Source organism: Chiroxiphia lanceolata, chromosome 17 (genome assembly GCF_009829145.1).
Source record: "Chiroxiphia lanceolata isolate bChiLan1 chromosome 17, bChiLan1.pri, whole genome shotgun sequence".
Taxonomy (NCBI): domain Eukaryota; kingdom Metazoa; phylum Chordata; class Aves; order Passeriformes; family Pipridae; genus Chiroxiphia; species Chiroxiphia lanceolata.
Window position 1 is genome coordinate 2,934,743 of NC_045653.1, and position 27,526 is coordinate 2,962,268.

At 60.5% G+C, this 27,526-nt stretch overlaps 1 protein-coding gene across 2 annotated transcripts; it reads right to left on the bottom strand.

Annotated features, from left to right (window-relative positions):
• Positions 1–982: 982 nt before the first annotated feature.
• Positions 983–27,226, bottom strand: SOGA1 (suppressor of glucose, autophagy associated 1). 2 transcript variants are annotated; one of them, XM_032704686.1, is made up of 16 exons: positions 26,898–27,226; positions 18,863–19,087; positions 17,180–17,338; positions 14,494–14,556; positions 10,492–11,724; positions 9,381–9,500; positions 9,082–9,207; positions 8,521–8,751; positions 8,242–8,349; positions 7,488–7,655; positions 6,221–6,472; positions 6,053–6,124; positions 5,595–5,665; positions 3,907–5,356; positions 3,670–3,811; positions 983–2,652 (listed from the first exon to the last, which is right to left on the bottom strand). In XM_032704686.1, exons 2-16 carry the CDS (start codon positions 19,058–19,060, stop codon positions 2,624–2,626), a joined length of 4,422 nt encoding a protein of 1,473 aa, XP_032560577.1. In that variant the 5' UTR covers positions 19,061–19,087; positions 26,898–27,226; the 3' UTR covers positions 983–2,623. The 2 variants fall into 2 exon arrangements, with proteins under 2 accessions (XP_032560577.1, XP_032560576.1); XM_032704685.1 differs by having other exon boundaries at positions 9,381–9,497; positions 26,898–26,979.
• Between the last annotated feature and the right edge of the window lie 300 nt (positions 27,227–27,526).

Sequence of the window (27,526 nt, forward strand, 5' to 3'; positions counted from 1 at the left end):
CAGGAGGACAGGAAGGAGGGACAGGACATGCTGGCTGATGGAGGAGCACAGAAAGGAAAGATGGGACCTGGTGGGTGATGGAGGAGGGTGGCAGGGTGGGATGGGACACAGTGGGTGACAGCACGGGAAGGAGGGATAGGTGGACAATGGAGGAGCAGCAGAAGGAAGGGTGGGACATAGAAGGAGGCACACAGGAGAAGGGATGGGATATGGTAGGTGATGGAGCACAGGAAGGAGGAATGGGGTGGAGGGTCATGGAGGATGACAGGAAGGAGGGCTGGGCTGGGTTAGGTGGGTGGTGAAAGAGCGGAATAAAGAGGGATGGGACATAGGGATCAAAGAGCAGGGATGAAAGAGCAGGGACGAAAGGGATGGGACATGAAAAGATGATGGAGGAGCAAAAGAAGGAGAGGTGGGTCACGGTGGGTGTTGGAGGACCTCAGGGAGGGACAGTTTAATGGAGTGAGCCTCGGAGGAGGCTGGGACCTGCAGGTGATCAGAGAATCACAAAATCATGAAGGTTGGAAAAGACCTCTGAGCTCATGGAGTCCAACCGAGGGGCACAAGGACAAGAAGCCATGGTGATGGGAAAGGGGCTGGGGGGGGTGTGTGCAGGCTGGGGTGAGCTGGGCAGGCTGGAGTGAGCTGGGCAGGCTGGGATGGGGCATGAGAAACAGCAGCACCACACAAACAATGCAAAGCTGAGAGGAGCCTGGTGTGGGGTGACAGCACTGGCAGTGAGGCCATGGAGGACCCACCCACAGGTGGGTGACAAGAAGCCCTGGTGGTGTGGCACAGGTGGGGTCAGCACATGGGGATGGTGTCAGGGAGAGAGGGGCGGGTGAGGAGAGGCTGAGACACCGTGTGTGGGCTGGGGCAGCAGGCAGGATGGTGGGGACAGAGGGACAGGATGCATCACCCCACACGTCCCACTGCAGCAGCATGGTCCCTCACCACAGCACGGGAAGGCATCACCAGGGGCGTGGGTGAGGGGTTGCAGGACCTTTATTCATCACACAACAAGCAGGCATGATACAGAGGTGCAGGACAGGGTGGGCAGGGAGCCTGTCATCGGAGCACAAGGTGCCCTTCATGCGACCTTGGCATGGGCTGGTGAGAGGAGGCAGGAGGACAGGGCAGGGGCAAGCGTGGCTTTGCCCAAAACACCTCGGGCTTCACCTCAGGTCGGGCACTGGCATGTGGGGAGGACAGGGCAGAGTCCATGCAGGGGCTGGGGTAGAATCAGCCACCTCCACACCTCCAATTTTCCCGACAAACCCCTTGCCAGCCTCAGCTCAGCCCCCCTGGGAAATGCCCAGCACTGCTATTTACAAAGACAGAACTGACCAATATTACAAATAATTAAAAGGCAGTTGTAAAAATGAGAAACCACATTCCAAAAGTAGAGAAGTCTTTAAAAAAAAACCAAAACAAAGCCAAAACCAAACAAAACCAAAACCCCAATTTATCAATGAAAACGCTAAAAACCACCCCGAAAGGATCTATGTACAGCAGGAGATCGCCCGTGGCAGTGCTGTGGGACAGAGACCCGACTGCTCCCTGGCAAGGCAGGGACAGCGCCCGGCCCCGGCTGCTGGTGAGGGTGGGTGGCACCTGCCCTGTGTGTCCCCCACCCGCGTGACGAGGGTCCCTGTGGGGCCAGGAGCAAAAGGCCATCGGTGCTGGGCCTGAGGAGCCCTGGCTGATGCTGGTTTGTGTCTGGAGACACAGGCAGTGAGTGGCCGTTGCGGAGGTGCTGACGGAGGCTGCGACGTGGCAGTGATGCAGCCCTGCTGCTGCTGCTGCGGGCAGAGAGCGGCTGGGCTGGACGGGAGAGGGCAGCAGCCTCGGCAGCACGAGCAGTTTGTAAGTGGAACTGCAGGATGACAATGTGCAGAGGCCCTGGGAGCAGTGTAAACACCCCCAGAGCAATGCACAGAGCCCTTGGGGCAGCGTACAGAGGTCCTGGGGCAGCCTACAAAGCCCTTGGAGCAGCGTACACGGCCCCAGAGCAACACACAGAGCCCTTGGAGCAGTGTATGGAGCCCCAAAAGCAGTGTACAGAGCCCCAGAGCAATGCAGAGCCCTTAGAGCAGTGCATGGAGCTCCTGGAACAGTGTACAGAGCTCCAGAGCAATGCAGAGCCCTTGAAGCAGCACACAGAGCCCCTGGAGCAGGGTACACAGCCCCTTGGAGCAGTGCCCAGAGCCCTTGGAGCAGTGTACAGAGCCCTTGGAGCAGTGTACACAGCCCTAGAGCAATGTACAGAGCCCCAGGATCCACAGGCACCTGCAGGCAGCTCCATCTGGGTGAATCCCTGCCTGGCCTCTGGCAGGCAGCTCGAAAATAGGTCAGGCAGCTGCTTCAGAAATCTCTGCTCTCTCCTGGAGCTGCACAGAAGCACCAGCTCTGCTCTGTGTGGGGCTGGGTCGCAGCCCCCCAGCCTCAGGAGCTCTGCACTGCCATGGGGGCTGTGTCTGCTGCCCCCTCCCTCCTCGGGTAAGGCTTTATCTGGTGGTGACAGAGGGATGTGCAGCGCAGACCACGGGCCACGCTGCAGCCTCCCAACCCACAATCTCTTAATCCAATTGGTGCCTCTCCAATGCAGCTCATTTCGGTATTTTTAAAATGCACTTGGTTTTACATTGCAGGCTGTCCGGAGTTGGCCAGAGCCAGAAGTGGAGGGGAAAAAAAACAAACAAACAACAAAACAAGAAAAGAGAAGGAAAAAAAAAAAGAGAAATATGTATATTCAGCACTTGGAGGAGAAATAACTGCAAGTGGCCCCAAGCAAGGCAGGGGCACCACGGCCGTGGCCCCTCGGGCGCAGGGGATGTGCACACACACACACACACACACACACACAGAGAGGCACACACTGCCTCTCCCCACACTGTGCACCCAGCGACCCCATCCCTGCAGCTGGAGGAGCCCCGGGGACCACCAGGACCTTTCCCAGCAGCAAAGGGCCTCAGCAGCACCCCCAGAGCAGAAGGATGGCCAGGGAGAGCCCCCCCAGCCAGCGCAGCCCGGGTGACCGCAGGGAGCCTCCCTCCCTCCTCCTTCCTGCCCGGGGAAGCACGTGCGGCTGATGCAACCGCCCGCAATCGGGGCCGGCGGGATGAGCTACAGCCCGGGCAGGGCGGGCAGCACCAGAGCCAGCACCGCAGTCGGGGCTGGCAGGACGAGCTGGAGCCCGGGCAGGGCGGGCAGCACCGGAGCCAACACCCTCCGTCTGCAGGGCCACCGCACCTCCAGCCAGCGCTTCCACACGGCCACGCTTCCCCCCAGCCCTCCCTGTCCACACGAGCAGCCTCCCCCGGCCGCTCTCCCCTTCTCAGGGCCCGGCGAGCCCTCGGCACGGCGGGGTCTCAGCTGACATTCCCGGGGCGGTGGGCACCGGTGAGGACCCCCCAGTGCCGGCAGCGGGAGGTGAAGTGACCGCCCTGGCCGCGATGTCCCCGCGCCCCCAGGGCTACCGGCAGCCTCCGGCCCCACATCTGCTTCGTAAGCGTCCCCGCCGGGGGCGAGGGGACGTTTAGGAGACAGATGCGCCCGCGCCGCCTCCGAGAGGGGCCCCCGCGGGCGTCAGCGCGGGCGCTCTTCTGGCAGGACTCTGGATAGCAGGCACTGGATAGCTGCGTCCCCCGGCCCCCCGTCCTCACTCACTCGAGGCCCCCGGCTTCTCCTCCGCCCTGGGGGGGTCCGCGGGGTGCAGTTTGCACTTGGAGGGGGAGTGGCGGACGGCGGAGCGGGACGGCCGGGCGAAGCAGGAGGTGAGGGACTGGGAGCTGCAGTCACACGCCGTGTCCTGCAAAAATAGACAGGGCACAGCGGGGTTAGAGGGGCCGGGCACCCCGACCCTCGCCACGGCGGGACACCCCGGGGGGCACCGTGCCTCGTTACCTCGCTGGCTAAGGCCGAGATGAGGTCGGGGTCCCGCAGGGCTGTGTCCTTACTGCCCTGCCCGGGGGACGAGGGCTTGGGGTCCTCGCAGCTGCTCTGCTTGAGGACCTTCTTGTTCAGGACGCGGGAGATGTTTTCAGCTGGGTGGTGGGTGACGGTGCTGGGGTACTCGGCTCTCTTGCTGCCCTCCTCCCCAGCGGCCTCCTTCTTCTCCTGGGGGGTGGTGGGGCTCTGCGCCCGCCCGCAGACGTTCCTGAAGAACTCCTGCACGAGGCCATACTTGGGTGCTTCGGGCTTGGCCCGGCTGCTCTCAGGGCAGCCCGGCTTCCAGATGGACTCGGTGCTGCCCGCGTGCTCCACCACGCTGAACAAGCTGGACAAGCCGTCGTTGATGTTGCTGAGGACGGGGCTGTCGCGGGTGGTGGTGGAGCGGGCCCAGGCGGAGCCGTTCTGCTTGCCCTGGTGCAAGTTCCACAGGCTCCTGTCCTTGGAGGCGTCCAGCTTGGAGGAAGACCTCCTCTGGAGCTTCGGAGAGCCGTATTTTGGGGAGCAGCACGGTCGCTCGATCCTGGAGTGGACCTTATCCAGGGAGGAGGAGATCTGCTTGCTGCGCACGGACACGAGGGAGGAGCTGCGCGGGGACCAGCTCTTGCCGTGCACGCCGGCGCCACGTGGGAGGTCGGTCTGGAGGCCGACGCTCACCGTCTGGATGGTCTGTGTCCCCACGTGGGCCAGCCCCACCGTCTGGCTGGAGGTGCTTTTCACCTTCCTCTCGAGGGAGCTGGAGCGGATGGCCTGCCGCACGCAGTTGGTGATCTCCTTCATGTCGTCGCTCATGTTGCCCGAGATCTCCAGGTCGTGCAGCGCCGGCGGGAAGCGCGGCACCGGCGGCACCGCGCCCTCCACCGCGCCGCCGTCCAGCAGCTCCCGCTGCTGCTTGGAGAAGTTGCACAGCCACTGGCTGTAGGTGCCCTCGGCGCTGGCTGACTCCTCTGGCTCCTTTGGCTTGGCCATGGTGAACAAGAACCCGGGTTCGATCATGATCTTGCCCTCCTTGTTGTGCACCAGAGGCGCCTCCAGCCGCCGCACCACCGGTGGGCTGTAGTAGATGCGGATCCCGGTCTTGTCGGGCGCCGTGTAGCTCCTCTGTATTTGTTTGTGGGCTGGGTCGTGCCCGGAGAGGCTGCTTGCCCGCGAGTAGTCCCAGGAGGACACGCCCAGCTTCTCCTTGGCCAGGCTGTCAGGGGCAGGTTGTTCAATATTCACATATGTACAGTTGGAGGGAGGAACACTGGCGCTGTCCCGGATCCCGTTGGGCAGCAGCTGGGTGGCTGAGGATGACTTTTTGCCCCGGGCATGGTCACCCAGCCCTGGCACGGTCTTTCCAGGGAGGTAGGGAGAACAGTCGAGCAAGCTTTCGAACTCTGACATGGAGGAAACCGACTTGGTCCTGTGGGGAGAGGATTGGGATCAAAAGGGGACAGGGCAGCAGGCTGAGGGACAGTTGAAGGCATGCTGCTCCCACCACAATGGGACCTTCTTGGGCACCCAGTCCTACTCCTCATGGGGAGCCCCTGGCCTCCAGGACCACCCTGGACCGTGGCTGCATCTCTCCCTGATTGTCAGGGATGTCAAGCCCAGGGGCCTTCTCCGTGCCCCGGAGACCATGCAGGCACCGGCACACTCACCTTTTGAGGTTGGTTCCCTTGGCTTCTGTTTCAGAGATTGTCTCCTTGTCTGTGATTTTCTCATTGAGAGCCTAGGAGGGCACAGGAGAAAGCTCCGGGGTCAGCCAGCACAGGACCAAAGCATAGAGACAGGCTGGAGCATGGGCTGCATCCTGCTCCCCTCCAGCACCACCAGCTTCCCAAACACTCCCAGGCCCAGCATCCCATTCCCAGGGTTGCATGGGGCTCTCTGCATCCACACCTATTTTAAATCAGCTTTTTATAACCCCATGGAAGCCCTTGGGGTTCAGCTATGCCCTCCACCCTCTCATTCTCCCCAGTTCCTGGTGCTCCCACTTGCAGCATCATTTGCTGTTTAAGAGGGTGTTAACTGGGGTAAACACAACCTCCCACCTAACCCTTAGCATAGACCTGAGCCCAAGGAGCACCCTGAGAGCCCTCCACCTTCTTTTACCCACCTCTTTCCAGTTGCTGCCGTGCTTCTCCATTTCCGAGTGCTTCAATGCCCACGGGTTGGATCCCTTCTGCAACTGGAGAATGTGACAGTCACTCAACAGTTGCAATATGTGCCCCTCTGGGCAAGTGGCAGAGGCTGGAGGACACGTTCAGGATGGGGGACATCATACCTGGTTGAGTTTGTTCTGCAGGTCCTTTGCTTGCTGCTCTGCCTGCTGCTGCTCCTCCTTGAAGCGAGCCAGCAGCTCCACCTTCTCCTGGTTCCAGTTCTTCTCACTGATCTGCAGCTGCTTGGTGAGGTCCATGACGGCGCTGTAGGACTCTGCCAAGAGATGCTGGTGCTCCTCACGCTCCCTCTTCAGTGCCACCTTCCAGTCCGGCAGCGCACGCTCTGCGATCCCTTTGCCTGCCTTTGACTCCAGCTGCAGGGACACATTGGTGGCTGTGGGGGACCCATGGCTCCAGAGTGGTGCTTGGACACCTCCAGATGAGGGACAAGGCTGTGGGCATCCCACTTCCCAGTGCTGGTCCCATGCTGCCAGCTTGGTCAGCAAGCCTGTCCCCAAGGCTGTGTGCTGTGGGCACCACGGCCAGTCCTGGCTTCCAGCCACACTGTGCCAGCTGGCCTGGCAGATGGTCACCCAGTGGGACACAGGCTGAACGTCCTGCCTGCCTGGCTGTGCTCTGCCCACACTCCTCCATGTGGGACCTGGCTCCTGGAGAGGGGCAGCATCGCCTGCAGGGCTGGCAGAGCAGACCCCGAGGATGCTGCTGCCACTGGGGTGCTGCCACCACGGCAGCTCTGCTCTCTTTTGAGGGGGAGTGGGGACTTGGGGACCACTGCTGAGCTCTGCCTGGAGAAATCCTGCCTGGAAAGCACTGGCACCTGCTCTAGGGAGCAGAGCTGACGTACAGCCATGGGCTGCTGCCAACACAGTGTGATGGAGCAGAAACCCCTCATCGCTGGGAGGGCAGGGCTGGGGGACCAAGGGGACTGGCTCTGCAGGCAGAAGCCCAGGCTGTTCTCTCTCCACCTCCTGCCCCCACCACAGCCATGCATTCCTTTTGCAGCATCCACAGGGATGCAGAGCCCCTGCCTGCTGTGTAACTCGGGAGAGGAGAGGAGGGCTGTAATGCCATTCTCAGATGCCTGTCCTGGGCAGGGATGCTGAGCCCCTGTCCCATCCCACCCCCCATACAAACCCAGCAGAGGAATAAAGAGCATCCTCTGCTGCTCCACAGTCAGATTTCCATGCCAGCCCCGTTGCTATAGAAACTCGCCTGCCTGAGCGGCTGCTAATTAAGATTCCCACAGTGCCACCCTGCTCCCAGCCCTGCTCAACGGCCAGTGCTTGGCACGGGGCACAGGCAGCCCCCCAGCCCCCAACCAGGCAAGGAGGGGGCTCTGCCAGCCCACGGGGTGCCCAGGGCTCCCACCTGGGCAATGTGGCACTTGAGCTCGGCGCGCTCCATCTCCCAGGCAGCCTTGGCCTTGGTGAACTGCTGCTGCAGCTCGCTGGCCCCGCGCCGCTCCTCCCGCAGCTCCGTGCACAGCTCCTTCAGGGTCACCTTCATGTCGGCCAGAGTCTTGATGCACTCGTTGGGCTGCCAAGGGAGCAGGGGTGAGCACAGGGAGCTGGGACCCAGAGGGTACCCCAAGGGGGTGGGACTCCATGGACGCTGCCCTCTCTGCATCCCAGCCCTGCTCCCAAGGCAGGGACCACCCCTGGGGGTGATGTGTCTGCACTGAGCATCCCCACCCAGCATTGCACCCCGAGAGGAACCACCACCCCACGTCACTTGGCAGCAGCTGTGTCAGCAAGAGCCCACAGCAAACACTCACCGGCACCAGCGGCTCCTCGAGGGCAAAGCAACGTCACCCTGCAGAAATCCCCTCCTCCCTGCCCCAGCCTGGAGTGCTGTGATTCCTGGGGCTCTGCAAGGTTTTCCCCAAGGGCTGAGAGGAGCTGCTCCCAGGTCTCCAGGGTCCTGGTCCCCACACTCCCTCCCTGCACGCTCATGCCCTCAGTGGTGGCCCCATCGCATTCCCATCAAAGCAGGATAAGGGAGCTCAGCCCCTGGGCTCCAGTCTGCACAGGATGACCCTCACATATGGCACTGCAAGACCACAGCCACAGCGGGGGCTGATCCTGCCCCGATCCACCCCTGGGCTTGTGGGGACCCCACTCACTGTGTTGGGGGTCCAGGTGTCCCCAGCACACATCTTGTTGTCTGCCTGTTGCTGCGGGGCGAGCTCCTCCTCCTCCAGCAGCAGGTACAGCTCCTTCATGCTGTTCACCTGTGGGAGACCCCATGGCTGGGCTGAGGAGGGGACACACAGCCCACGGCCAGGGGACACCCAAACAGCCCTGGGTGGGATGTGTAGGCACAAGGGACAGCCCTGGGGATGCCCAACAGCGTGTTCCCCCCTCCAAGGCAGCTGAGATGGGAGCCCCTCAGCCCACTGTACCTCCAAAAAGTCCTCGCCCTCACTGTGCACCATCTTGCCCTGGCGCCAGCGCTTGAGGAACCACTTGAGCTTCATGAAGAGCAGAAGGAAGCTCTGCCTGAACTGCTGTGACTCCTGCACCAGCAGATTCTTCTCCTGGCTCCAGAACTTCTGCTCCAGCCGCCTCTGCAGGTTGAGGCTCTGCAGCTCGAACTCCCGCCGCAGCAGCGCTTTCTGGTGGTCCTCCTTCAGCTGTGGAGAGATGTGTGGGCTCCAGGACCTGGTGGAGTCTCCACCCCAGGGTCTGGGCTGAGCCTGGTGTCAGCCCCATATCCCTATTCTGGGGACCTGCAACGCCCTGGCATTGTGCTGGGGACACCAGAGCCATCGAGGCAGCGCCCCGGGGGAAGCTCTGCATGGCTGCACACCCATGTGCGAGAGGAGTGACCTCAGCCTGTGTCCCTTGAAGGTGGGACATGCTGTGTGCGCTCCCAAGTGACACCCAGGTCCCCAGCTGGGTGATTGGGCTGGGGCTGGAGGTGACACAGCCACGGGTGTGGGGACAGGCTGCTGCCTACTCACCTGGCAGATCTTCTGTGAGAAGTTGTCCACCTCGTCCTTCCTCAGCTGCCTCTCCTGCGAGAGCTGCTCCTGCAGCCCCCGCAGGCTCTCGTTGGCCTCTGACAGCACCAGCTGCAGCTCCTTCATCTGCAACAGCCCGGAGAGACCACAGGGATGGTGGGCTGTGTCTGGCTGCACCTCCCCGTGTCCCTCCCCAACGGGGCTCTGCAGCTTCCCGGGTCCCCAGCTGTCACCCCTGTCCCACAGCCCTGCCCCAACGGCGCTGGCCCAGGGGACGTGGCTCCCTGCCCGTGTCATACCTCGGTGGCGTAGGAGTCGTTCTCCTCAGGCCGGCAGGTTTTGTAGCTCCGGGGGTGTGTGGGGTCCGTGTCCTTGGCGTGGGGGATGCGGAAAGGGTCGGCGTCCCTAAAATCAGGCTGCTGCATGCGTGGGCAAGTTAATGAGAACAAACCAAAAGAGCGGGAAGAAAAAAAAGCCAGAAAACAAAACAATGGGTCTCCGAAACAGTAAAGAACTACAAGACGACAAAAAGGATGAGGAGGAGAAGGAGCTTCATCACCATGGCGGGAGACAATGCGGAAACCAAAAGGAAACACAGGATGAGGAGACACGTGGCCTGGATTGTTTGGGGAAAGGGGAAGAAAGAGAGAAAGAGGGAAAAAATGTGCAAACACCAGTTACGGTGCCATGCGGTGACTGGGGGAGACTGGGACCCGGGACTGGTAGGACCACATGCAGAGAAATAGGACTCTGAACAAGGGAGTGTGCTCCAGAAAAGGGGCTGTGCCCGCAGCCCCAACCACCACTGACATCCCTGGTCCCCAGCATGAGCTGGGACCTCTGAGAGGAGGGTGATAGCAGGGCATGAGCTGCTCTCCACTGCTCCAAAACTGCTCCTCATTGGATGCAGATTTGCCCCTGGAGCCTTTGGTCTCCAAATTACCCTGCCTGGGCATCTCCGGGGGCTGAGGCTTCCTGCAAGCGGGGTCCCCATAATTTGGGCTGCTTTCAGGGGCTACAGGCTGCTCTCCTCCCACCCAGCTCATCCCCAACACAAAAGAGCTTCCAAGCTGGGGATGTTGGGTTGAGCAGCCAAAACATCAGCCTCTGATAAGGAGGGATTGCACCTGAGAGCCCCTGGCCACGGGCAGGGCAGCCTCAGCACAACCAGCCTGTGCTGGGATGTGCCAGGATGCCCACTGCCTCCTGCCCTGGGCACACTCTGTTGGAGCAGAGTCCTACCTTGTCCCCGGTGCCACTGGCATGCAGTGAGGTGTTAGTCTGGATTTCGCTCTGGAGAGGCAGGAGGGAGGTTACACTGGGGATCAGGGTTTGCTCCGTTAAAGCAGGAGGAAATGGGGCAGCAAATAAAGCAGCAGCTGCTGTGAGGGATGTGGGAAGAAGCTGTACCTGGAAGTCGGAGGAATGGTCCTTCTGCAACCCCTCTTTGGTGACGTCGTGGCTGCTGGGGCTGGAGAAGGGGAAAGAGTCCGTGTGCTCCTTGAGGCCGCCGGTGAGGTGGTCCACCTTCCTCACGAGGCAGCCCAGGTCCTGCTGGAGCACTCCCAGCCGCATGAGGAGCACGTTCATCAGCTTGGCATCGCTGGGGCTCTCACCACCACTGCCCACCGCCTCGCCCAGCAGCACCCCCGCGCACTCGTTGTCCAAGCAAGCCTTCAGCCCGGAGGTGAAGCCGTTGGCATCCGAAATTAAGACGTCGATCGCTTTGCTGACGAGCGTCGCCTGGTCCCTGATGCCCAGCAAGGTCTCCAGGTCTTTGGGCTTGAGCACCTTGGCGGGGCCATCGAGCACCTTCCCACTGCCAGGCACCCTGTCCTGCCCGTCGGCCTCGCCGCCGCCCGTGCCATCCCTCCAGCCGACGGTGGGGACGCACTGTGCCGAGTCTCCGGCCTCGGCGTCGGTCTCCAGCATGGGCCGGGTGGTCTGGCAAGAGGCCAGGTCGCAGCGCTGCAGGTTGGAGAGCAGCACCCGGTTCTCGTACTGCAGCTTCTTCACCTTCCCGCTCAGCTCGCTGATCTGCACCTTGGCCGTGGCCAGCTCCTCCTGCGAGGGCTCGCTGACCACCGAGCAGCTGTCCTCCGACAGCGTCACGTCCAGCTCGTGGTCCGACTTGTACTTGCTCAGCTCGCTCAGCAGGAGCTTGTTCTGGTCCTCCAGCTCCAGCAGCGAGCGCCTCAGCAGCTCGGCCTCCTCCTCCACGAACTGCAGGTGCCGGCGCAGCTCCGCCACCGTGTCCCCTCCGTCCCCGCAGCTGGAGACGCCCACCAGGAACCGCGTGTCCTGCCCCGGCAGCTCCCTGTCCCCCTGGCCCTTCATGTCGTCCATCTCCGCCCGCAGCCCGCGGTTCTCCACCTCCAGCTCCACTATCCTCCGGCTGAGGATGTTGGCTTCCTCCTCCACCAGCTTGAGGTGCACCTTCAGCTCGGCCTCGCGGGAATGGGGAGAGTCGGCCAGCTCCTCCACAGAGAGGGAGCTGTCGAGGTCCCCGTACAGGGACCGGTACTTCAGCAGCTCCTCCTTCATCCCGTCGTTCTCCTTGGCCAGCTTGGTCAGCTTCTTGCACATCAGGGCCGACTCCTCCTTGGCAAAATGCAGCTGGCACTTCAGGTCTGCGCTGTCCTCCTGGGGACACAGAGGGTGTGGGTCTTAGAAAGGTGTTCACAGGGGCCATGGTGGCTCTGAGAGAGCCCTGGGGACATGCCACCGTCCCACCCCAGTCATCCCAGGGAAGCTGCAGCCACTCATGGAGGGGAAAAAGCTTTGAGATCTATCCTGGAGGCTTTCAGGGACAGCACAGAGCCTGGGCAAGGAGACCCATGGCTCTGGCCCCAGGAAGGACATCGAGCCACTAGCAGGGACCAAGCCCAGCCCAATCCACCACAGGGCAGAGGGGGGCAGAAGGCTGTCAAGACTCCACAGGACAAAATAAAAGTCACCAAGGTTTCCTCCCAAAAGCCAGCAAGCACTGAAACACTGCTGCCACTGCACCGCACCCTCACAGGGGCTCTGCTCCTCCCACTCAGCCCTAAACGCTCCATCACAGAGCAGAGAAGCAGCAGTTTCAGCTGGAAACCTCTCAAAATCCAGCACTTGGCCTTGCTGCCACCACTTTGCCAGAGGACTGAAAACCCAAGCAAAGCCTCAGCATCAGCTCTCTGGTCCCTTCCCAGCCCCTTTGCTTCTCAGGACTGTTTCTCCGTGTGTTTGTTTTTTTTTTTTATTTAGCAGTTAGGACCTTGGCTATTTGCCCAGACAGACCGTTCCTCTGCTCTGGGAAGCTTTTTGGATAGAGGACCAGGATTTCCTGACGTCCAGCTCACAGCTTCCCGTGCCGTGGGGTCACTTGAGTGCTCTGAGCTCTGGTGTGGTGGCTGCCAGGAGGGGACCTGCCTGGCCGTGACCCTCACCCTGTTGCACCCACTGGAGCTGGGTGGGTGCTGGAGGTGGCCAAGCCCTTTGGCCAGGTGGCTGGTGGCCCTGGCAGCCCTTTTCATAGCTGAACTCATCTCCTTTCCCCTTTTTTGGCTGGCAGAAAAAATCTGTCCCCCTCTTTGGATGTTCCAGGCCCCAGCTCTCCCAGCCATGCCCACCCTCACAGCCCTAAACCCTGCAGCAGGTATTTACTCTGCAAACTTCCTGGGCTGCTCATAAGAAGGGTGATGGGAAGGGGGGGATCCCATGAGTTTGGGGTGACATTTTATTCCCCAAATGTCTTGCTGTGACCACAGGAACCACACTACTGCTGTTCTGTGCTCGTGTACAGAGACATGGCCTCGTTAAGGCGCATTAAACTGCGTCCCCCTAATTAGCTGTGGAGATTAGGGGAGGGCTGGCGGGCAGCTCTCCCCCGCCAGGGCAGACATGACCTCAGTTCCTGTTTTTCCAGGGGAAAAAAAAAGCAGCGGCCCGGCGTGTCCCTCTACCCCTTGGCATCTCCAGAGGGACACACACATCCCCAGGACCCTCTCGAGTGTCCCTGGGGTCTGGGCAGACCTCAGTGTTAGGTCTGTCCCCCATAGCTCCATTTTTGGTGAGTGCTGATGCTCACCCAGCTCGGCTGGGCAGGAAAGGGGCCCAGGAAGCCACTGATGAGTCACAAGCATTTGTGCCCACAGGGCCACCAGCCCTGCCACTGGAGAGGGAGCAGATGGAGGGGCCACATCCAGGAGCGTTTGCACCCAGGGAAGCCCAAGGTGGGCTCCTTCCTGGAGCATTAGTCCCATCACAGAGCTGGGGCTGCATCCAGCCCTGCATCCCCAGGCTGAGGGGTCTCAGCTCCGCAGGGGTGTGGGAAGCAGAAGGGGTTTTACTGCTGCCAAAAGCTGGGGGTTGTTTCCTGCCCCAGGAGGAGACAGAGGAGGGGCTTCAGCCTTGGGAAAGGGGTGACGGAGGGGCCTCCTCAGCTCAGGGCAGAGCCGGCTGTAGGTGCAAAGCCACAGTCTGCTCTCTGGGGAAGTGGGGGAAGGACGCTGGGCTGGCCGGAAAAGGGATCTTGAGGATGGAGTTAAAGGGAAATAACAAATGAAAGACTGAAGGGGAAAGTCTTTGAGGGCCTGGGGATCCCTGTCCTGCAGCTGCACAGAGTGGGCTGTGCCAGCAAGGACATAGGTCACCCAGAACCCCTGGGGTGCTCGGGATCCCTGCCATGAGATGCTCTCAGTCAGGAGTAGCTTTACAGCATCTCCTTCCCTGCTCCAGCTTTGGAGGAACAGATCTGCTCCCCAAAATAAACCTTTCATGTCTTTTTGCCTTTGAAAGAGGATTTTTCTTCTTGCCTTTCTATCCCAGCAACAGCAGCTCTGCCTCTCCCAGCCCTGGTAACAGCATTAGCGAGTCACAGTAGCTCAGCCCAACAGCAAGTGACAGCTGAAATCCTGCTGCCACCGGCAAATCCCCCATCCCCTCCTCTGCCCCAGCAACCTGCGAGGGGCAGGGACAGTGTGTGGCCTCCAGCCATCCCCCTTGGGGACCCTCAGCTCTCCCAGACCCCTCCAGGTTCCCAGGCCACTCCCAAGCACAGCTGTTGACAGGCAGGAGGGACCCAGGCTGTGACAGCCACAATCCAAGGGCACGAGCAGCTTTGAAACGTAAAAGCCAAAGTCCTTCAGCTCCTTACACAGGGAAAGGGTTAAAGCCACCGCCTGGCCACTGCTGCTCCATTGATAAATGAGACAAGGGAGCGGCTGAGGACAAAGAGGATGGCCCAGCACATCAATCCCTCCCTTATGCGGGGGCTTTGAGAGGCAGGAAAGCTCTGCAAAGCCCTGCAAGGAGGGGATGGCACTGCCATGCCCAGATTTAGTCCTGGGCTGGGCATATTCTCCAGCTGGCACCATGACATGGGTGTTGGTGGGTCACTGTGGCGTGTCCTGGATGCACTGGCACTGATACCTGCACTGATGGCTTCTTCTCCGTCTTCCCAAGGGAGCGAGACCCCCGCTTCTTCAGGGAATTCTGCAGAGAGCAGAGAGAGCTGTTACCCATGGCAAGCACACAGCACCCCAGTGCAGACAGACAGACCCAGGATGGAGGGACATCCATGCCAACTTTTCCAGCTGCTTGTGAACCCCAGGAATACACCCAAGCCCCGGTGGGCTGAGGGAGGCCCTTTGCTTGGAAGGAGCTGGACTGGCGAGCATCACATCATGAGGTTTGGCCAGAAATTCCCCCTGCAGGCAAGCGAGCAGTGAGAGAGCAGGAGTGAGCAGGAAATGAGCCATGGAGAGTGGAGAGGCTGAGTCACAGTCACTGTCAGGGCTGGATGGAGCAGGGAATCCAACCCCCAGGCCAAGAGACAGCTCTCAGGGCATTCCAGTGTGAGAGCAGCAGTTGATGACATTCCCCATCGCCTTTTCCCCAAGCAAGGGACATGTCCTGGTCACTCAGTTATGGGGAGGGCTCCTCAGCAGGACAATGCTGACTCTGCTCTCAGGCTCTCTGGGGACACAAGGGACAATGTCCAGGCCAGTGAGGACAGCTGGGAAATGGGGAAGGCAGACAGAGCAATAAGGGAGACCAAAAGTGTGAGAAAAAAGCGGGTGCCCAGAGCACCCTGGGGAGGGGAGCCGGGGGAAAACCTTCAGGAACATCCACACAGCCCCCATGAGCACGATCCATGCAGCTGCCCTGGACCTATTTCCAAGCTGGTGCTGAGGCCCAACAGCCAAAGAAAGCAGCTGTGAAATGTAAGCTGCTGCCTGTGCCAAGGTGCCGGGCTCCAGGCTTTCCTATTAAGGCCACGACCATCACTGGAGCTGCTGGAGCTGCAGAGCCTCTCCCAGGGGCTGGCTGTGCCACGTCGACATCCCTCACCCCCACTGCACTGGGACTGGGGCTGGCACAGGACATCACCAGCCTCAAACAGCCCCAAGCACCCCAGGCACAGCACCCTGGGTCAGATGTCATCGCTCCACCTTGAGAGCATCCCTTGGGGTGGCTGTACCCGAGGATCTGGTCACAGCCTAGCTCCACGTGGCAGGTTTGGCATGGGGTACCCGGATTGGTCCTACTTTATTCCTGCCCCCCCCAGGAGATGCCATGGAGAGGTAGAGCAGAGAGGAAAATGCCTGTGCCTTTGGGGATGATCCCCAGACAATTATCCAATTATGGGAGAAACCTCTTGGAAGGGAGAAATAATCAGCCCCGAGGGGTGAGCCCAGCCCTGTGCAGCCTCTTGGCTTGGCTGCTAACGAGCTCTGCCAGGCTCTGCGCCCTCCAGCAGCAGGGAGGAGGTGGAGGAGGGCTGTTAGCTCACTTTGACTAATGTTTGCCTAATTAGCACTCTGCAATCAGTGAGTAACCCCAACGCCCTTGCTAGCCTGGGGACACTCCATCCGAGCTTGGGGACCCTCTCTGAGCTTGTACCAGCCAGCAGCATCCCCCCTGGGCTCAGGCAGCTGCAGAGAGGGGCTGTATCCTGTCCTGTCCCACGCTCTTCAGCCAGGGCAAGGCAGCAGCTGCCTCTCGGAGCCCCCCCCACACACTGACCACGCTACCATTTTCTCTGCCTGTTTTCCAGGCGCGGGAGTGCTCCCTCCCAGCTCCCACCGCTGCCATTTGTTATTCAGCCCGCGCTCCCGGCTGCAGGGAAACCCATTTCACGGCTGTCAGTGCAGCCTGCGCAGCCCAGGGACGAGACACCCCGTGCGGGGGACACTGCTCCGTGTCACCAGCGGGAGGATGGCTGAGAGGGGACGGGGGTGACCACGGCCGGCTCCTGCAGCTCCTTCCCAGGAGCTGGTCCCGGCATTTAACGGAGCTGGCCCCAGAGATCCCAAGCCGTGTGCAGGAAGCACGGTGGGGGAAGTGAGAGCTTTCCCTTCCCTGTGTCTCCTCCCCCACACTGCCCTGATGGCTCAGCCAGCGGTGCTTCCCGAGGCCCCCCGGGGACCAAAGGCATCCCGGGCAGTAAGGAAGTGGGTTACAAGTGCTGCAATGGATCACAAGCCCATGCTGTCACCAGGATGCCTTTCCTATCACCAAGGATAACATCCTGCCAGGAGCTGGTCCCAAATGTGGCACAGAGCGCCCTGGACCTGTGCATATGGGTACATGTGTGGCTGCCCAGGACACAGAGGGGGTTGTGCATCCACCCAGCTCTGCAGCACCACCAGGACACCTTCAGGACACTGCTGGGACACCACTGGGACACGGCTGCCACACACCCCACGGCTCAGCCCAGTTTGAACCAGCAGCATGTGGTCAGGATACATCCAGCACCAGGCACTGTGCCAGGGACACACAGACCCCACACATCACGCTGGGCTTTGCCCAGTGGGAGTTGGGCACAGCCCAGGTAGCCAGGCTGAGCAAGTGGCTGAGGACATATAAAGTGTCTCTAGCACAGGGGGGGAAGTCCTGCAGCCCCCCCAGATGGGGCAGAGCCAGCCCGTGCCCGCAGGGTGGGATGAATCGTGCCGAGGGCAGGCACTGCTCAAGTTTCACAAGCATCTGCAGCAGGGTTTGGGTTTCAGTGACTCAAGCAGAGTTGGGGGATCCCATGATTCAGGGCCAGGACACCTGCTACGAGCAGAGACTTGGGGACTCCTCCCGGGGCCCCCTCTCGTGTCCCCCTCACCTCTCGGAGCTTGTCCATCTCGTTCTGCACCACCTGCTTGGCCAGCTCGGTCTCGATGAGCCGCTGGCGCAGGTCCTCGTTCTCCTCCTCCAGCCTGATCCTCTTCTTCTCCACCACCTCCAGCTCATTGTGGAGCCGCACAGAGACGTCCTTGGCCACCTGGGGGGACAACAGGGGTCTCATCAGACTGCCACACTGTGCAGGGGGCTGGGACTGCAGCTCCTGGGCACCTCCAATACTCATGTAGAGAATGTCAGGCTGAGATCCTCTGCAGCAGACACTGGTGGGTGACACCCTGGCTCCTGTGTGTGCCCCCTTGACCACATGCTGACTGCTGTTCCCCCTTCACCAGCTGCAAGGCTGCCTCGTGCCCCCATCCCCTGGCCAACCTGCCTTCTCCATCTCTAATCCAATGCTGTCGTTGCCTTTTTCTACCTTTTTCCCCACACCATGAGGCTGGAAAAGCCCCCAGACGGTTGGAAAATCTGTTGGGAAGCATCAGAACAGGCAGCCTCTCACTGTGGGCAGCAGCTGTGCTGGTCAGGAGAAAAGCGAGCTGCTGCATCACATTACAGAAAAACCAGCAGCTGCCCCGAGGTGAAGGGTGCCTACATGCACCTCAGAGCCTCCCCTCTCTCCAGATCACTGCCCCTGGCATAAAAGGAGCTTAATAGCACAAAACATTCACTCTTGCATCCATAGGAAGGGAAAAATTGTCCCCAGTGCCCATGTTCCCCTGCACAGCCCAGGACACCAGCGCTGAGGAGGCAGCAGCAAGCCCCTCTGTAGGGCTGGGGGGGCTCAGGCCATGGGGTCAGGCTCCTGTTCCCCCAAGGATGGGCTGTGCTTTCTTTCCCATAAAGGGAGAAGCTGGAGGAGGCGTTTTTGGCAGCAGCAGCCCAAGCTGGGGGCTGATGGGAGGTTTGGGGAGGGGATCAGGGCCCCAGCAGGGATGGGCAGCACAAGGCGGGTTCACAGCCCTACACTTGTGTCACCAGGACTGGCTGTTTTCTGCTCAAAAAACAAAGTTAGTCCTCAAAAAACACAGTTAGTCCTCGAGCTGCTGCCCATCCATGCAGAGCTGTCTCCGACGGGCACCGCACCCCCCTCCTGGCAGCAGCTGTGTCAGCAAGAGCCCACAGCAAACACTCACCGGCACCAGCGGCTCCTCGAGGGCAAAGCAACGTCACCCTGCAGAAATCCCCTCCTCCCTGCCCCAGCCTGGAGTGCTGTGATTCCTGGGGCTCTGCAAGGTTCCCCCAAGGGCTGAGAGGAGCTGCTCCCAGGTCTCCAGGGTCCTGGTCCCCACACTCCCTCCCTGCACACTCATGCCCTCAGTGGTGGTCCCATCGCATTCCCATCAAAGCAGGATAAGGGAGCTCCTGTCTGTACAGGATGAACCTCACATACGGCACTGAGACCCCCATCCTTGGGCCGTGCTGGCCATCTCCACCCCAAGATGTCCTCAGACCTGGGGTCTGAGTGCAGTCAAAGCACTGCTCCCGCTTCTCACATCACCACTGCTCGTGGGGAATCGTGACGTCCCCATCGACAGCCTGACAAACAGCACAGCCCCACAGAGCTCCCCACACCCCGACATCCCCCGCCACCTCCATGGCCACAACTCATCAAGAACCACTGTGGAGGCCCTGCCTGGGTGGGGATGTCCCCTGCCAGGCTCACCTTGACGTCCTGCTCGAGGCTGTGGATGAGCTCTCCGTCCACCTGGCCAGTCTGTGCCACGCGCAGGCTGCGGCGCTCGGCCTTGCGCAGCCGGTACTGCAGGATGCGGCACGTCTTGCTGGCCTGGTCCAGCTGCTGCCGGAGCTCCTGCAGCTGGTACACGTCCTCCTCCATGTAGACATCCCTCATCTCCAGCATCTCAGCGCGCAGCTCCTCGATCTCATCCTGCGGGGAGACGTGTGTTAGAGGGGGCAGACCTGTGGGACATCTCGCCACTGTGGCTCCCCTGCCCTCCTCCACCCCACGAGCCATTTTCACAGACCTTCAACTCCTTGGGTCAAGCCCAGTTCTGGCAGGAAAAGGGCTCAGAGCCAGCTGGGCACCATCACCCACAGGCGAGCCAGACACCCATTGGGGGGGAACAGTCAACACGGGCGCCTGAGAATATTTGTGGTAAAAGAAAGAGGAAGGTGGGGGAGGGAGAGGAGCTGCAGGAGCAGCTCAGGCGGCAGCCACGGGGAGAAAAATTAGGTTATCTTTGGAAAAGATGTGTCAGGGAGGCAAGGGAGGGAAGGAGGAGACGGCAGGCGAGGACAGGGGAGGCAATGCAGGGACGTGAACGAGATGCCACCAGCGAGGGGAACCAGAGCTTGCCCCTTGTTTTGCCACCAAGCAGCAGTCAATGGGCTGGGTGCCCACTTCCACCCCTTCCCAGTCCCATCAGCTCTCCCAGGGATGAACCTTTCCCAGACCAGCACAGCCTCTGGCATGAAGCCTTTGCATCACTGTCACAGCAGGGCCAGGGGTTGCTGGCACCAGTGCCAACCCAAAGCATCCTCCAGGGCTGGAATCCCCAGTGCCTCCCCCTCATCCAGCACAGGGTTGTGGCCACTGGGAATGCTCAAGGACTCTCCCATATGGATCCACAGAGGCTGCACTGCCCAAAGCTCCTTTCATGTAGCCATGAACATAGATTCAACCCAAATCCTCCAAGCAAATGCTCCAGCCATCACACTGGCTGTTCTCCTCCTCGACAAGAGCCAGTGAACCCAGCACACTCCTGGGAAGGGATCAAACACCTGCATTCCTGCCCAAAACCCTGCCACTAAACACCACCCACTGCTGCCAAACACAACCGCCACTTGAGAAGCGAGGGGCTCACGCTGCCACCCTGCACCATGGCGTGGCCAGGAGAGGGACACGAGGATCCAGCACAGCCCTGATTCACCCTGGGCAGAGGGGGACAGGATCCCCCTGCTCCCCACACTGCCCATGACTGTGTCCTAGAGCCTGAGACTGCAGCTCTGTGCTGGCTCTGCCAGGCACTGGCACCACGGCTGCCACGCTCGCCCGGCCCAGACAAAGCCCCAGCTGCAAGAACTCCCCAAAAGGCAGAGCTGAGCCCAGGGAGGGGGGTGGCAGCTGCAGGGACAAGTCACAGTCACTCACTGTTGGCTTTAAACACTTTGTGACAAAGAAGGAACGTCAATTAGACAATCCCGGATTATCTCCTGGCCTGGGCTGGCAGAGCCCAGTGGCACCATGGCCACCAGTGTCCAGCCACCCTCCACTGCTCTGCTGCTTGCTGGGGGGTCTTGAGAACAACAGCAGAGCAGAAACAGCCCTGAGGCTCCGAGATGGGCTGCGGGAGGTCCCAGGGACAGCCAGCCAGGCTGTTCCAGGGACAGCCAGCCAGGCTGTTCCAGGGACAGCCAGAGACTGCTCTGTGAAAGGGCATCACTGCAGACACGTTTTGGAAACCCACCTGGACACCTGAAATCCCCCCAGATTTCAGGTGTGAAATCCCCCAGGGATGAACCACATGTGCCAGCAGACACATGTGATGTGTCTGTCCCTGTGATGGCTGTGACACACCCTGGGGTGACAAACTAGATGGGAACCCACCCCTCTGGCAGTGCCACAGCCCTGGGGACACCAGCAAAACCCCCACGAGCCAAACCAGCCCAGGGAGCCGTTTATGGCATCTATTCCTTGGGAGCTTTCACAGGACAAAAAGCATTATGGATTGCAGGTGAGCAGGCGCAGTGCAACGGGTGGTGGAAAACAGCCTCTCGTCACCAAAGTCAGGAGAATCGTGGCTTGAATACAATTCCAATCCCACTCCAGCACGGACCATTCCCGCTCCCGTTTGCTATGCGGCTTCCCCAGGCAGCAGCTGAGCAGGGCAGGGAGCAGGGACCTTGGAAAAAACCCAAGCAAACCTTGCATTTGCTTGGAAGGAAGCCTGGGCTTGCCCTGCTAAGAGCTCCTGCTTGTTTATGCCTCGGGTTGTAGCAACCGTTATTTTAGGGGGAGGCCGTGTCCAGCGTGATCCACAATCCACAGCCTGGGCAAAGCCTGGAGGCACAGCCCTGAGCTGCTCCTTCACTGCCTGCTTCCCTGTGGAGTGGGGCTGGGGGCTTTTGAAGCAGGGCTGGCACTGGGGGGGGGAGGGCTGGGAAAGCGGTGCTTCCCTTCACTCCAGCTGCAGGAATTTACCTGCATCCTGTAATGCCAATAAACCCTTGGAGTGGCCACAGCTCGGCAGCCCCGGCTTGCCCCAAGGAAGGAAGCCATGCCACTAAGCCATAGTAAAGGGATTAGGATTGGGGAGTGGAAAAATGCCAGCTAACTGGAGGAGACCTTAGGAGGGCAGAGCTGACCTCCTCCACAGCCAGGCCATGGCAAAAGAGCAGCCCTGTGGGGTCTGGAGGCAGCACAGGGGGCTCCTCATGGATTAAGGAGTCTGTGACAGCCACTGAGCCTCACCCTGTGCATCTGCACATCTTCCGGAGTTGATGCCCAACTCAGCAAAAAATCCATTGGATTAAGGTGAGAGCAGAGCCAGGGGAAGGGAGGAACCCCACAGAAACACCACAAATTCAGGGGGTGGCACTGTGAGCGTGGTGCACCGTAAGCAATGCTAAATGAAGTGTGAAATGGAGACGAGGTGGGCAACACTGAGGAGGAGATAAATGACTTCTCTCCAACACAGCTGCTGTGCTCAGCCACTTGTCCCATAAACAACAGGGTGCCCACCCCTGTGTGCAGTCACAGCCTCCAAACACTCCTGGGATGTTCATGCCCTCCATCCTCCAGGACTACCCACTGCTGCATCCTGCTCGTCCTGTCTGTGCAGCAGCAAAGATTTCATGGTGTTTTTACACCAGAAATCACCTGTCTTGGAAAAGACACTGGGATCTGCAGTCCAGGGAGACTCATTTGAATGCCCAAAGGATCCTGTGCAGAAGCGAACAGCCCATTTTGTGTCTGCAGGAGCCAGGTTACCCTCGATGGAGGAGCCCAAGAGACAACCTTCCTTGAACCTCCTCCGCACAAACCTCGGAGACAACTGTCTCTCCCTAGGGAGGTTATTAAGGAAACTAAGAAGCGGAAAGGTGGGATGCAAACTGCCTGGTTCCAGTTCAGGAAAAAGGAACCATGCATTTTCAGAGCAGGAGGAGGTAACAGCCGTGTCCACACATCCACTTGCAGGACAGCAGCTCTTCCTGGAAGGGCAAGACCTTGGAAAGGGCTGAGCTTTAGGGTGATGGCCCTGGGTAGCGGCAGGGCAGGAGAGGGGCCAGTGGGGACAGCAGAGCACACCTCAGAATGCAGACCAGACCCATCAAAGGTTGCAGAAGAAGAGTTAAACCTTTGGATCTCCTGCCCAAGGGTTAGCACTGAACCTGCTGGCTTCAGTGAGTGCAAGAATGCAGTGAGCTCAGAGCAGAGCAGGGCACTCCGTGCAACGCCGGCAGCTCCTCAGCAGGACCCGCTATCTCTGGGAAGCAGAAAGCAGCCAGGGATACAAAACAGGATCATGCAAATGCCGCCATGGCTGGCTCTGGAGCCGCTGCCAGCACACACACCCTCACTTTGGCAGCCCCAGGCTCTGGGGCACAGCCAAGCAGCAGCCGCCTGGCCGTGGGGGACGGGCAGTGCTTTGGGGGGCACAGCCCTGCCTGCAGCCCCCACCAGCACCCCCAAACCTCAGTGCGGGATGTAGAGGAGGAGAAAGGCTGGAAGCTGCCTGGATGTTTTGCAGTGATGCCTTTGTGCAAATCTCAGGGTCCTGCTGGCAGCGGCTGCGCCTGCGGCTCCCTCCCCTCGTGCAAAGACAGGGATTACCGTGCAGGAGCAACAAGCACCGGCTTCCTCCGAGATTACAGGACAAAAGCAGCAGCTTTCAATTAACTCTGAGCGCCTGTCAGGCAGGAGAGGGAATTATGCTAGAATTTGATAGGGAGAAAATAAAATCAGAGGGGGCTCTTAAAGGAAACTGCCCAGGGTGCTCAGGCATGTCCCTTTCTAGCCAGGGGTTCCCAGCAAATGCAGCTCAGCCTGAGCCGTGCCGGGGTGCAGTGGGTGGAAGGATGGGCAAGGCACACCCATATCACACAAAAGGGTTTTTTTAGGTGCATTAACAGCAGCTCTAGCCCAGCTCTGACAGCAAACACCAGCCATCCTTCCCTCCACGTCACGCTGGATGGAGCTCAGTGCAGCAGCCTGTGCACTGATCCCTGTCCCTGGCCAGCACACCAGCTCCCATTCAGCACTGGGAGTGAGGGAAAAATCAACATTTCTCGGCTTTACACCTGCCCCCATAAATTCACAGCAAACAGCTGGGGGCTCTCTGCAGCCCAACCCCATGTCGTGCACCATCCAAAAAGGCAAGAGGCTGCAAAGACCTTTCCATGGCAAAGCCATGTGCGCTGGCTCTGCAGGTGGTTACTGGGATCTCTGGGAATTGTCCCTGTCCCCGTGGCTGGGTAAAATCTGAGCAGCAGCAGAGCAGGGCCCCAGTGCCAACCAGGCTGCCCAGACACAGCCCCCAGTGCCCCTTCGGGATGCTCTCAGAGAGCCCTCGCTGGTGGTATGTGCTGGTCCCTGACTGCCTTGGGGAAAACAAGGCACCCACTCACTCTGCATGTTTCTCCTAGAGCTGGGAAATGCCTGCAAACCCCGAGGGATGTGGGATGACTCAGGGCAGGGAGCGGGAGGGGGACAAGCAGCAGGAAGGCACAGGCAGGGCTGTGCTCCCAGCATTATATGGCTCTTGCCTAAACCCCTTCCCGCAGAGAGGAGAGGAAAGGGTTTGCAGGCATCCCCTCCCCTCGCTCCAAACCCTCTCCATGCCCACTCTTTGTCTGCCTGTCCCTCCGCAGCTGCTGCCGTATCACATCTCACATTTTCCAGCCCGCTGAGCAGGGCTGGGAGCTGCTCTCCAGCACACGGCTCAGCGACAGCGAGACGGGGCAAGGACACCCAAGACATGTCCTCCCTCACCAGGCTGCCAACCTGCACGTGAGGAACGGCCCCTTTTTGGGAAAACACTTGGAATAACCCATTTAGGGAGAGTTACAGCAGGTGCACCACCCTGGGAGCGGGGACAAGAGGAGGCGCCGGCCCGCCTGGTACTCGCAGGGCGGAAGGAGGGAGGCAGAGCCTTGCACAGATCTGGGCTGCAAAGAGAAATGGGTGAAGTGTGTTTAAACATGTACATTTTATTATGTCAGCCGAGGAAAGATGGGACGTGAGCTGGCACTGCTGGAGCTCTGCTGGGAAGCTCCCAAACCCAGCGTGCAGCACACGGGCGTAGTAGTGCCACACACGTCTGGCTCATGCCAGAACGTCACCAAAACCCTCCCACCCCCAAAAATCCTCATCTCGCTTTCAGTACGCACTAGGTTTTAGCTGGCTCTGGTGAATACATTAAAAAAAAAAAATTCATTTGCAGCTACTTGAGTGAGTCCTAGGAAATAAGTCACCTTGGATAAGCCTGATTCACCCACACCCGAGGAGAAGGGAGCTGCGTGGCAAGGCAGGCAATGCCAACGCTTGGGTTAGGGCTTTATTTTTGCCCTAAGTCCTCAAATCCCTGAATTTTTAGCACAGACAGCACAAGCCAGCAGTCTGCTGCAGCCCAGCCCAGTTTTCTGCTCCTTGCTGGAGAAACTAGGCAAACCTTCCAGCATTTTTTGGAGCACAAGGGGAGTGTGCTCTGGGCTTCTGCCCAGCTGAAGCCAGGGTACCACCCCAGTCTTCTGCTTAAGAGTCAGGAGAAGCGAGCTCCAACATGGAAACAGGGATATAAGCAGGATGCACATGCCAGGGAGGAGACACACATGCTGACAGAGAAGGGAGGATGCCACCAGCATCCCCACGGTCAGTCTTGGTGCACACCTCCAGCAGCTCTCCACTTTCCCACTGCTCCTGGCCAGGGGATTTGAGCTGCCACTCCTCATGGCAGGTAAAACACACCCCACATGCCTGCAGCTTGCCAGGAAGGAGATCCTGTGGAAATGGAGGAAGCAATCGCTCTGTCCACAGGAATGGCAGCGCTCGCACGCATGTTCTTGGAAACGGAGGGGCCTCATCTGTATTTTTCCAACTCCCAGTAAATCAAAGCCCTTAAGCTGTTGCTGCTAATTCTGGCAGGAGTTGGGACACCAGCTGTGAACTGAGGCTTTGCTAACGGACAAAGGGCCTGATTGACCATCTTCGAGCATGTCACCAGTGCCCAGCTCCCACCTCGGGGCTGCAATCCCGACACATTTACAAACGTGGACACCAGCAGATGAGAGCTGGCCTGACTTCCAACCTGTGGCATCCGAAGAGCAGCTCAGGGACACCTGGTACCCATCCCTGAGCCCTGAAGCATGTGACTGCACAAGCATCTCACCCACAGCTCCACCTTGAAGGAGAGCAGAGGGTTCAAAACGCCTGCAGCCACCCGGGACGTGGCACCCAGTGGGTGCTGGTGCCCACCCTGCAGCAGGCAGTGTGTGCCAGTGCATCAAGCCAATGTGGGACCAGAGGCAGAATGGCTCCGTGCCCCTGTCCCCTCACAGCATGTCTGCCCTGGCTTCACCATGCACCCATGAACCAGGCAGGCACTCTGCATGCCTGGAAAAAGGCCCCAGGGAGCACAGGAACCAGTGGGAAGAAGAGAGCTGGAAAATCTCCTGAGGGTCTGGCAGCATCAGAGGGCAGGGAGAGCAGCAGGGAGCATCCTACCCTGTGCCAGGCTGGGCTGTGCCCAGCTGCACAAGGTCAGGTTATTCCATATTGTGTCCCAGGATAGCAAACCAGGCTGAGCCAAACCGTGCCATGCTGAGCTGCACCTTACTAAGCTGTGCCAGCCCAGGCTGTGCTGAGCCTCACCATGCTGAGCTAGGGCCATACTAGGCTTGGCCATGCTACACCCATCTGTGCTGTGCCAGGGCAAGCCATGCTCAGCTGGGTAATGCCAGGCTGAGCTGGCCCACGTTGTGCCAGTGCCTGCCCTGTGCCAAGCCATGCCATGGTACACTGAGCCAAGCAGTGCCAGCCATGCCACACCACACTGGACCATGCCCAGCTGGGCCACGCTGTGCCACAGCCATAGAGCTCTGCCCTATATCCAGCAGGGCCATGCCAGGCTTAGTTAAGCTGGGCCCTACATCCAGTCATGCCACACTGTGCCAAGATGAGCCAAGCCAGGCCCAGCCACAACATGCCAGGTCATCCCTGGCTGTGCCATACCAGTGATGCCATGCTGGGCTGAGCTGTGCCAAGCCCTGCACCCAGCCATAGTGTGCTAGTCTGCCCAACAAAGTCAGGCCAGGCTGTGCTTGGTGATGTCATGCCAGGCTAAGCCAGGGCACCCTGGACTGAGACAAACTATTCCCTGTGCCCAGCCATGCCCTGGGGTGCCCTGCACCACACTGTACCTAAGGATGCTGTGCCACACTGAGCTACACTTTGGGATGCTGTGCTGTGCCATGCCATGCCATTCCCAGGGATGCTGTGCCATGCTATTGCCCAGAGGTGCTGTGCCATGCCGAGCCGTGCACAGGGATGCATGCTACGTCCAAGGATGCTGTGCCATGCCGAGCTGTGCCCTCAGATGCCCTGCAAAGCTCTAGGACGTTTAACCACACTACGGACAGCGATGCTGACCCTGGTTGACCCATGCCACGTTTTGCCACAGTACTGCCCAGGGATACCACGCCACACCGAGCCGTGCCCGGGGACGTCCCGCCGTGCCCACCTTGAGATAGTCGTTCTCGGAGCGCAGGTCCTCCAGCTCGCGGAGCAGCCCGTCGGTGCCGGCGTCCAGCAGCTCCTCGGTGAGGTCGGAGAAGGCGAGCGAGGTGCTGAGCTGCAGGCGGCTGCTGGCCACGGAGGCGACCGAGGGCTCCTCGGGCAGCGGCGACGCCTCCCCGGCCGAGGGCGGCGGCGGCGGGGCGCTGCCGGGGGACTCGCCATCGCTGCCGCTCAGCCCCAGCTCCAGCGAGAGCAGCTTCGCCTCCTCCGAGGCGCTGCAGTCCGACACCTCCGAGCTGCTGTCGGTCAGCCCGGAGCTCGGCCCGGGCGCCGGCACCGAGCCGGGCACCGACGCCGTTCTCCGCGCCCCGGGGGCCGCCGTGTCGGCTCCGTGCCGCCGGCCCTTCGGCCGCGCCGCGCCGCGCCCCGCCGGCCCCTTACCGCCGGGGCGAGCCCCCGCCGCACCCCGCTTCTCGGGCCGCCCGTCCTTGCCGCCCGCCCGCCGCGGGTGCGGGTGCGCTCCGCCCGCCGACAGCCGCGGGGCCGCGCCCGGGTGCCCCCCGGGGCCGCCGCGCCGGCTCTTGGCCAGCGACCAGCCGGGCACCTCCTTGGGGCGGGCGGGGGAAGGCGCCC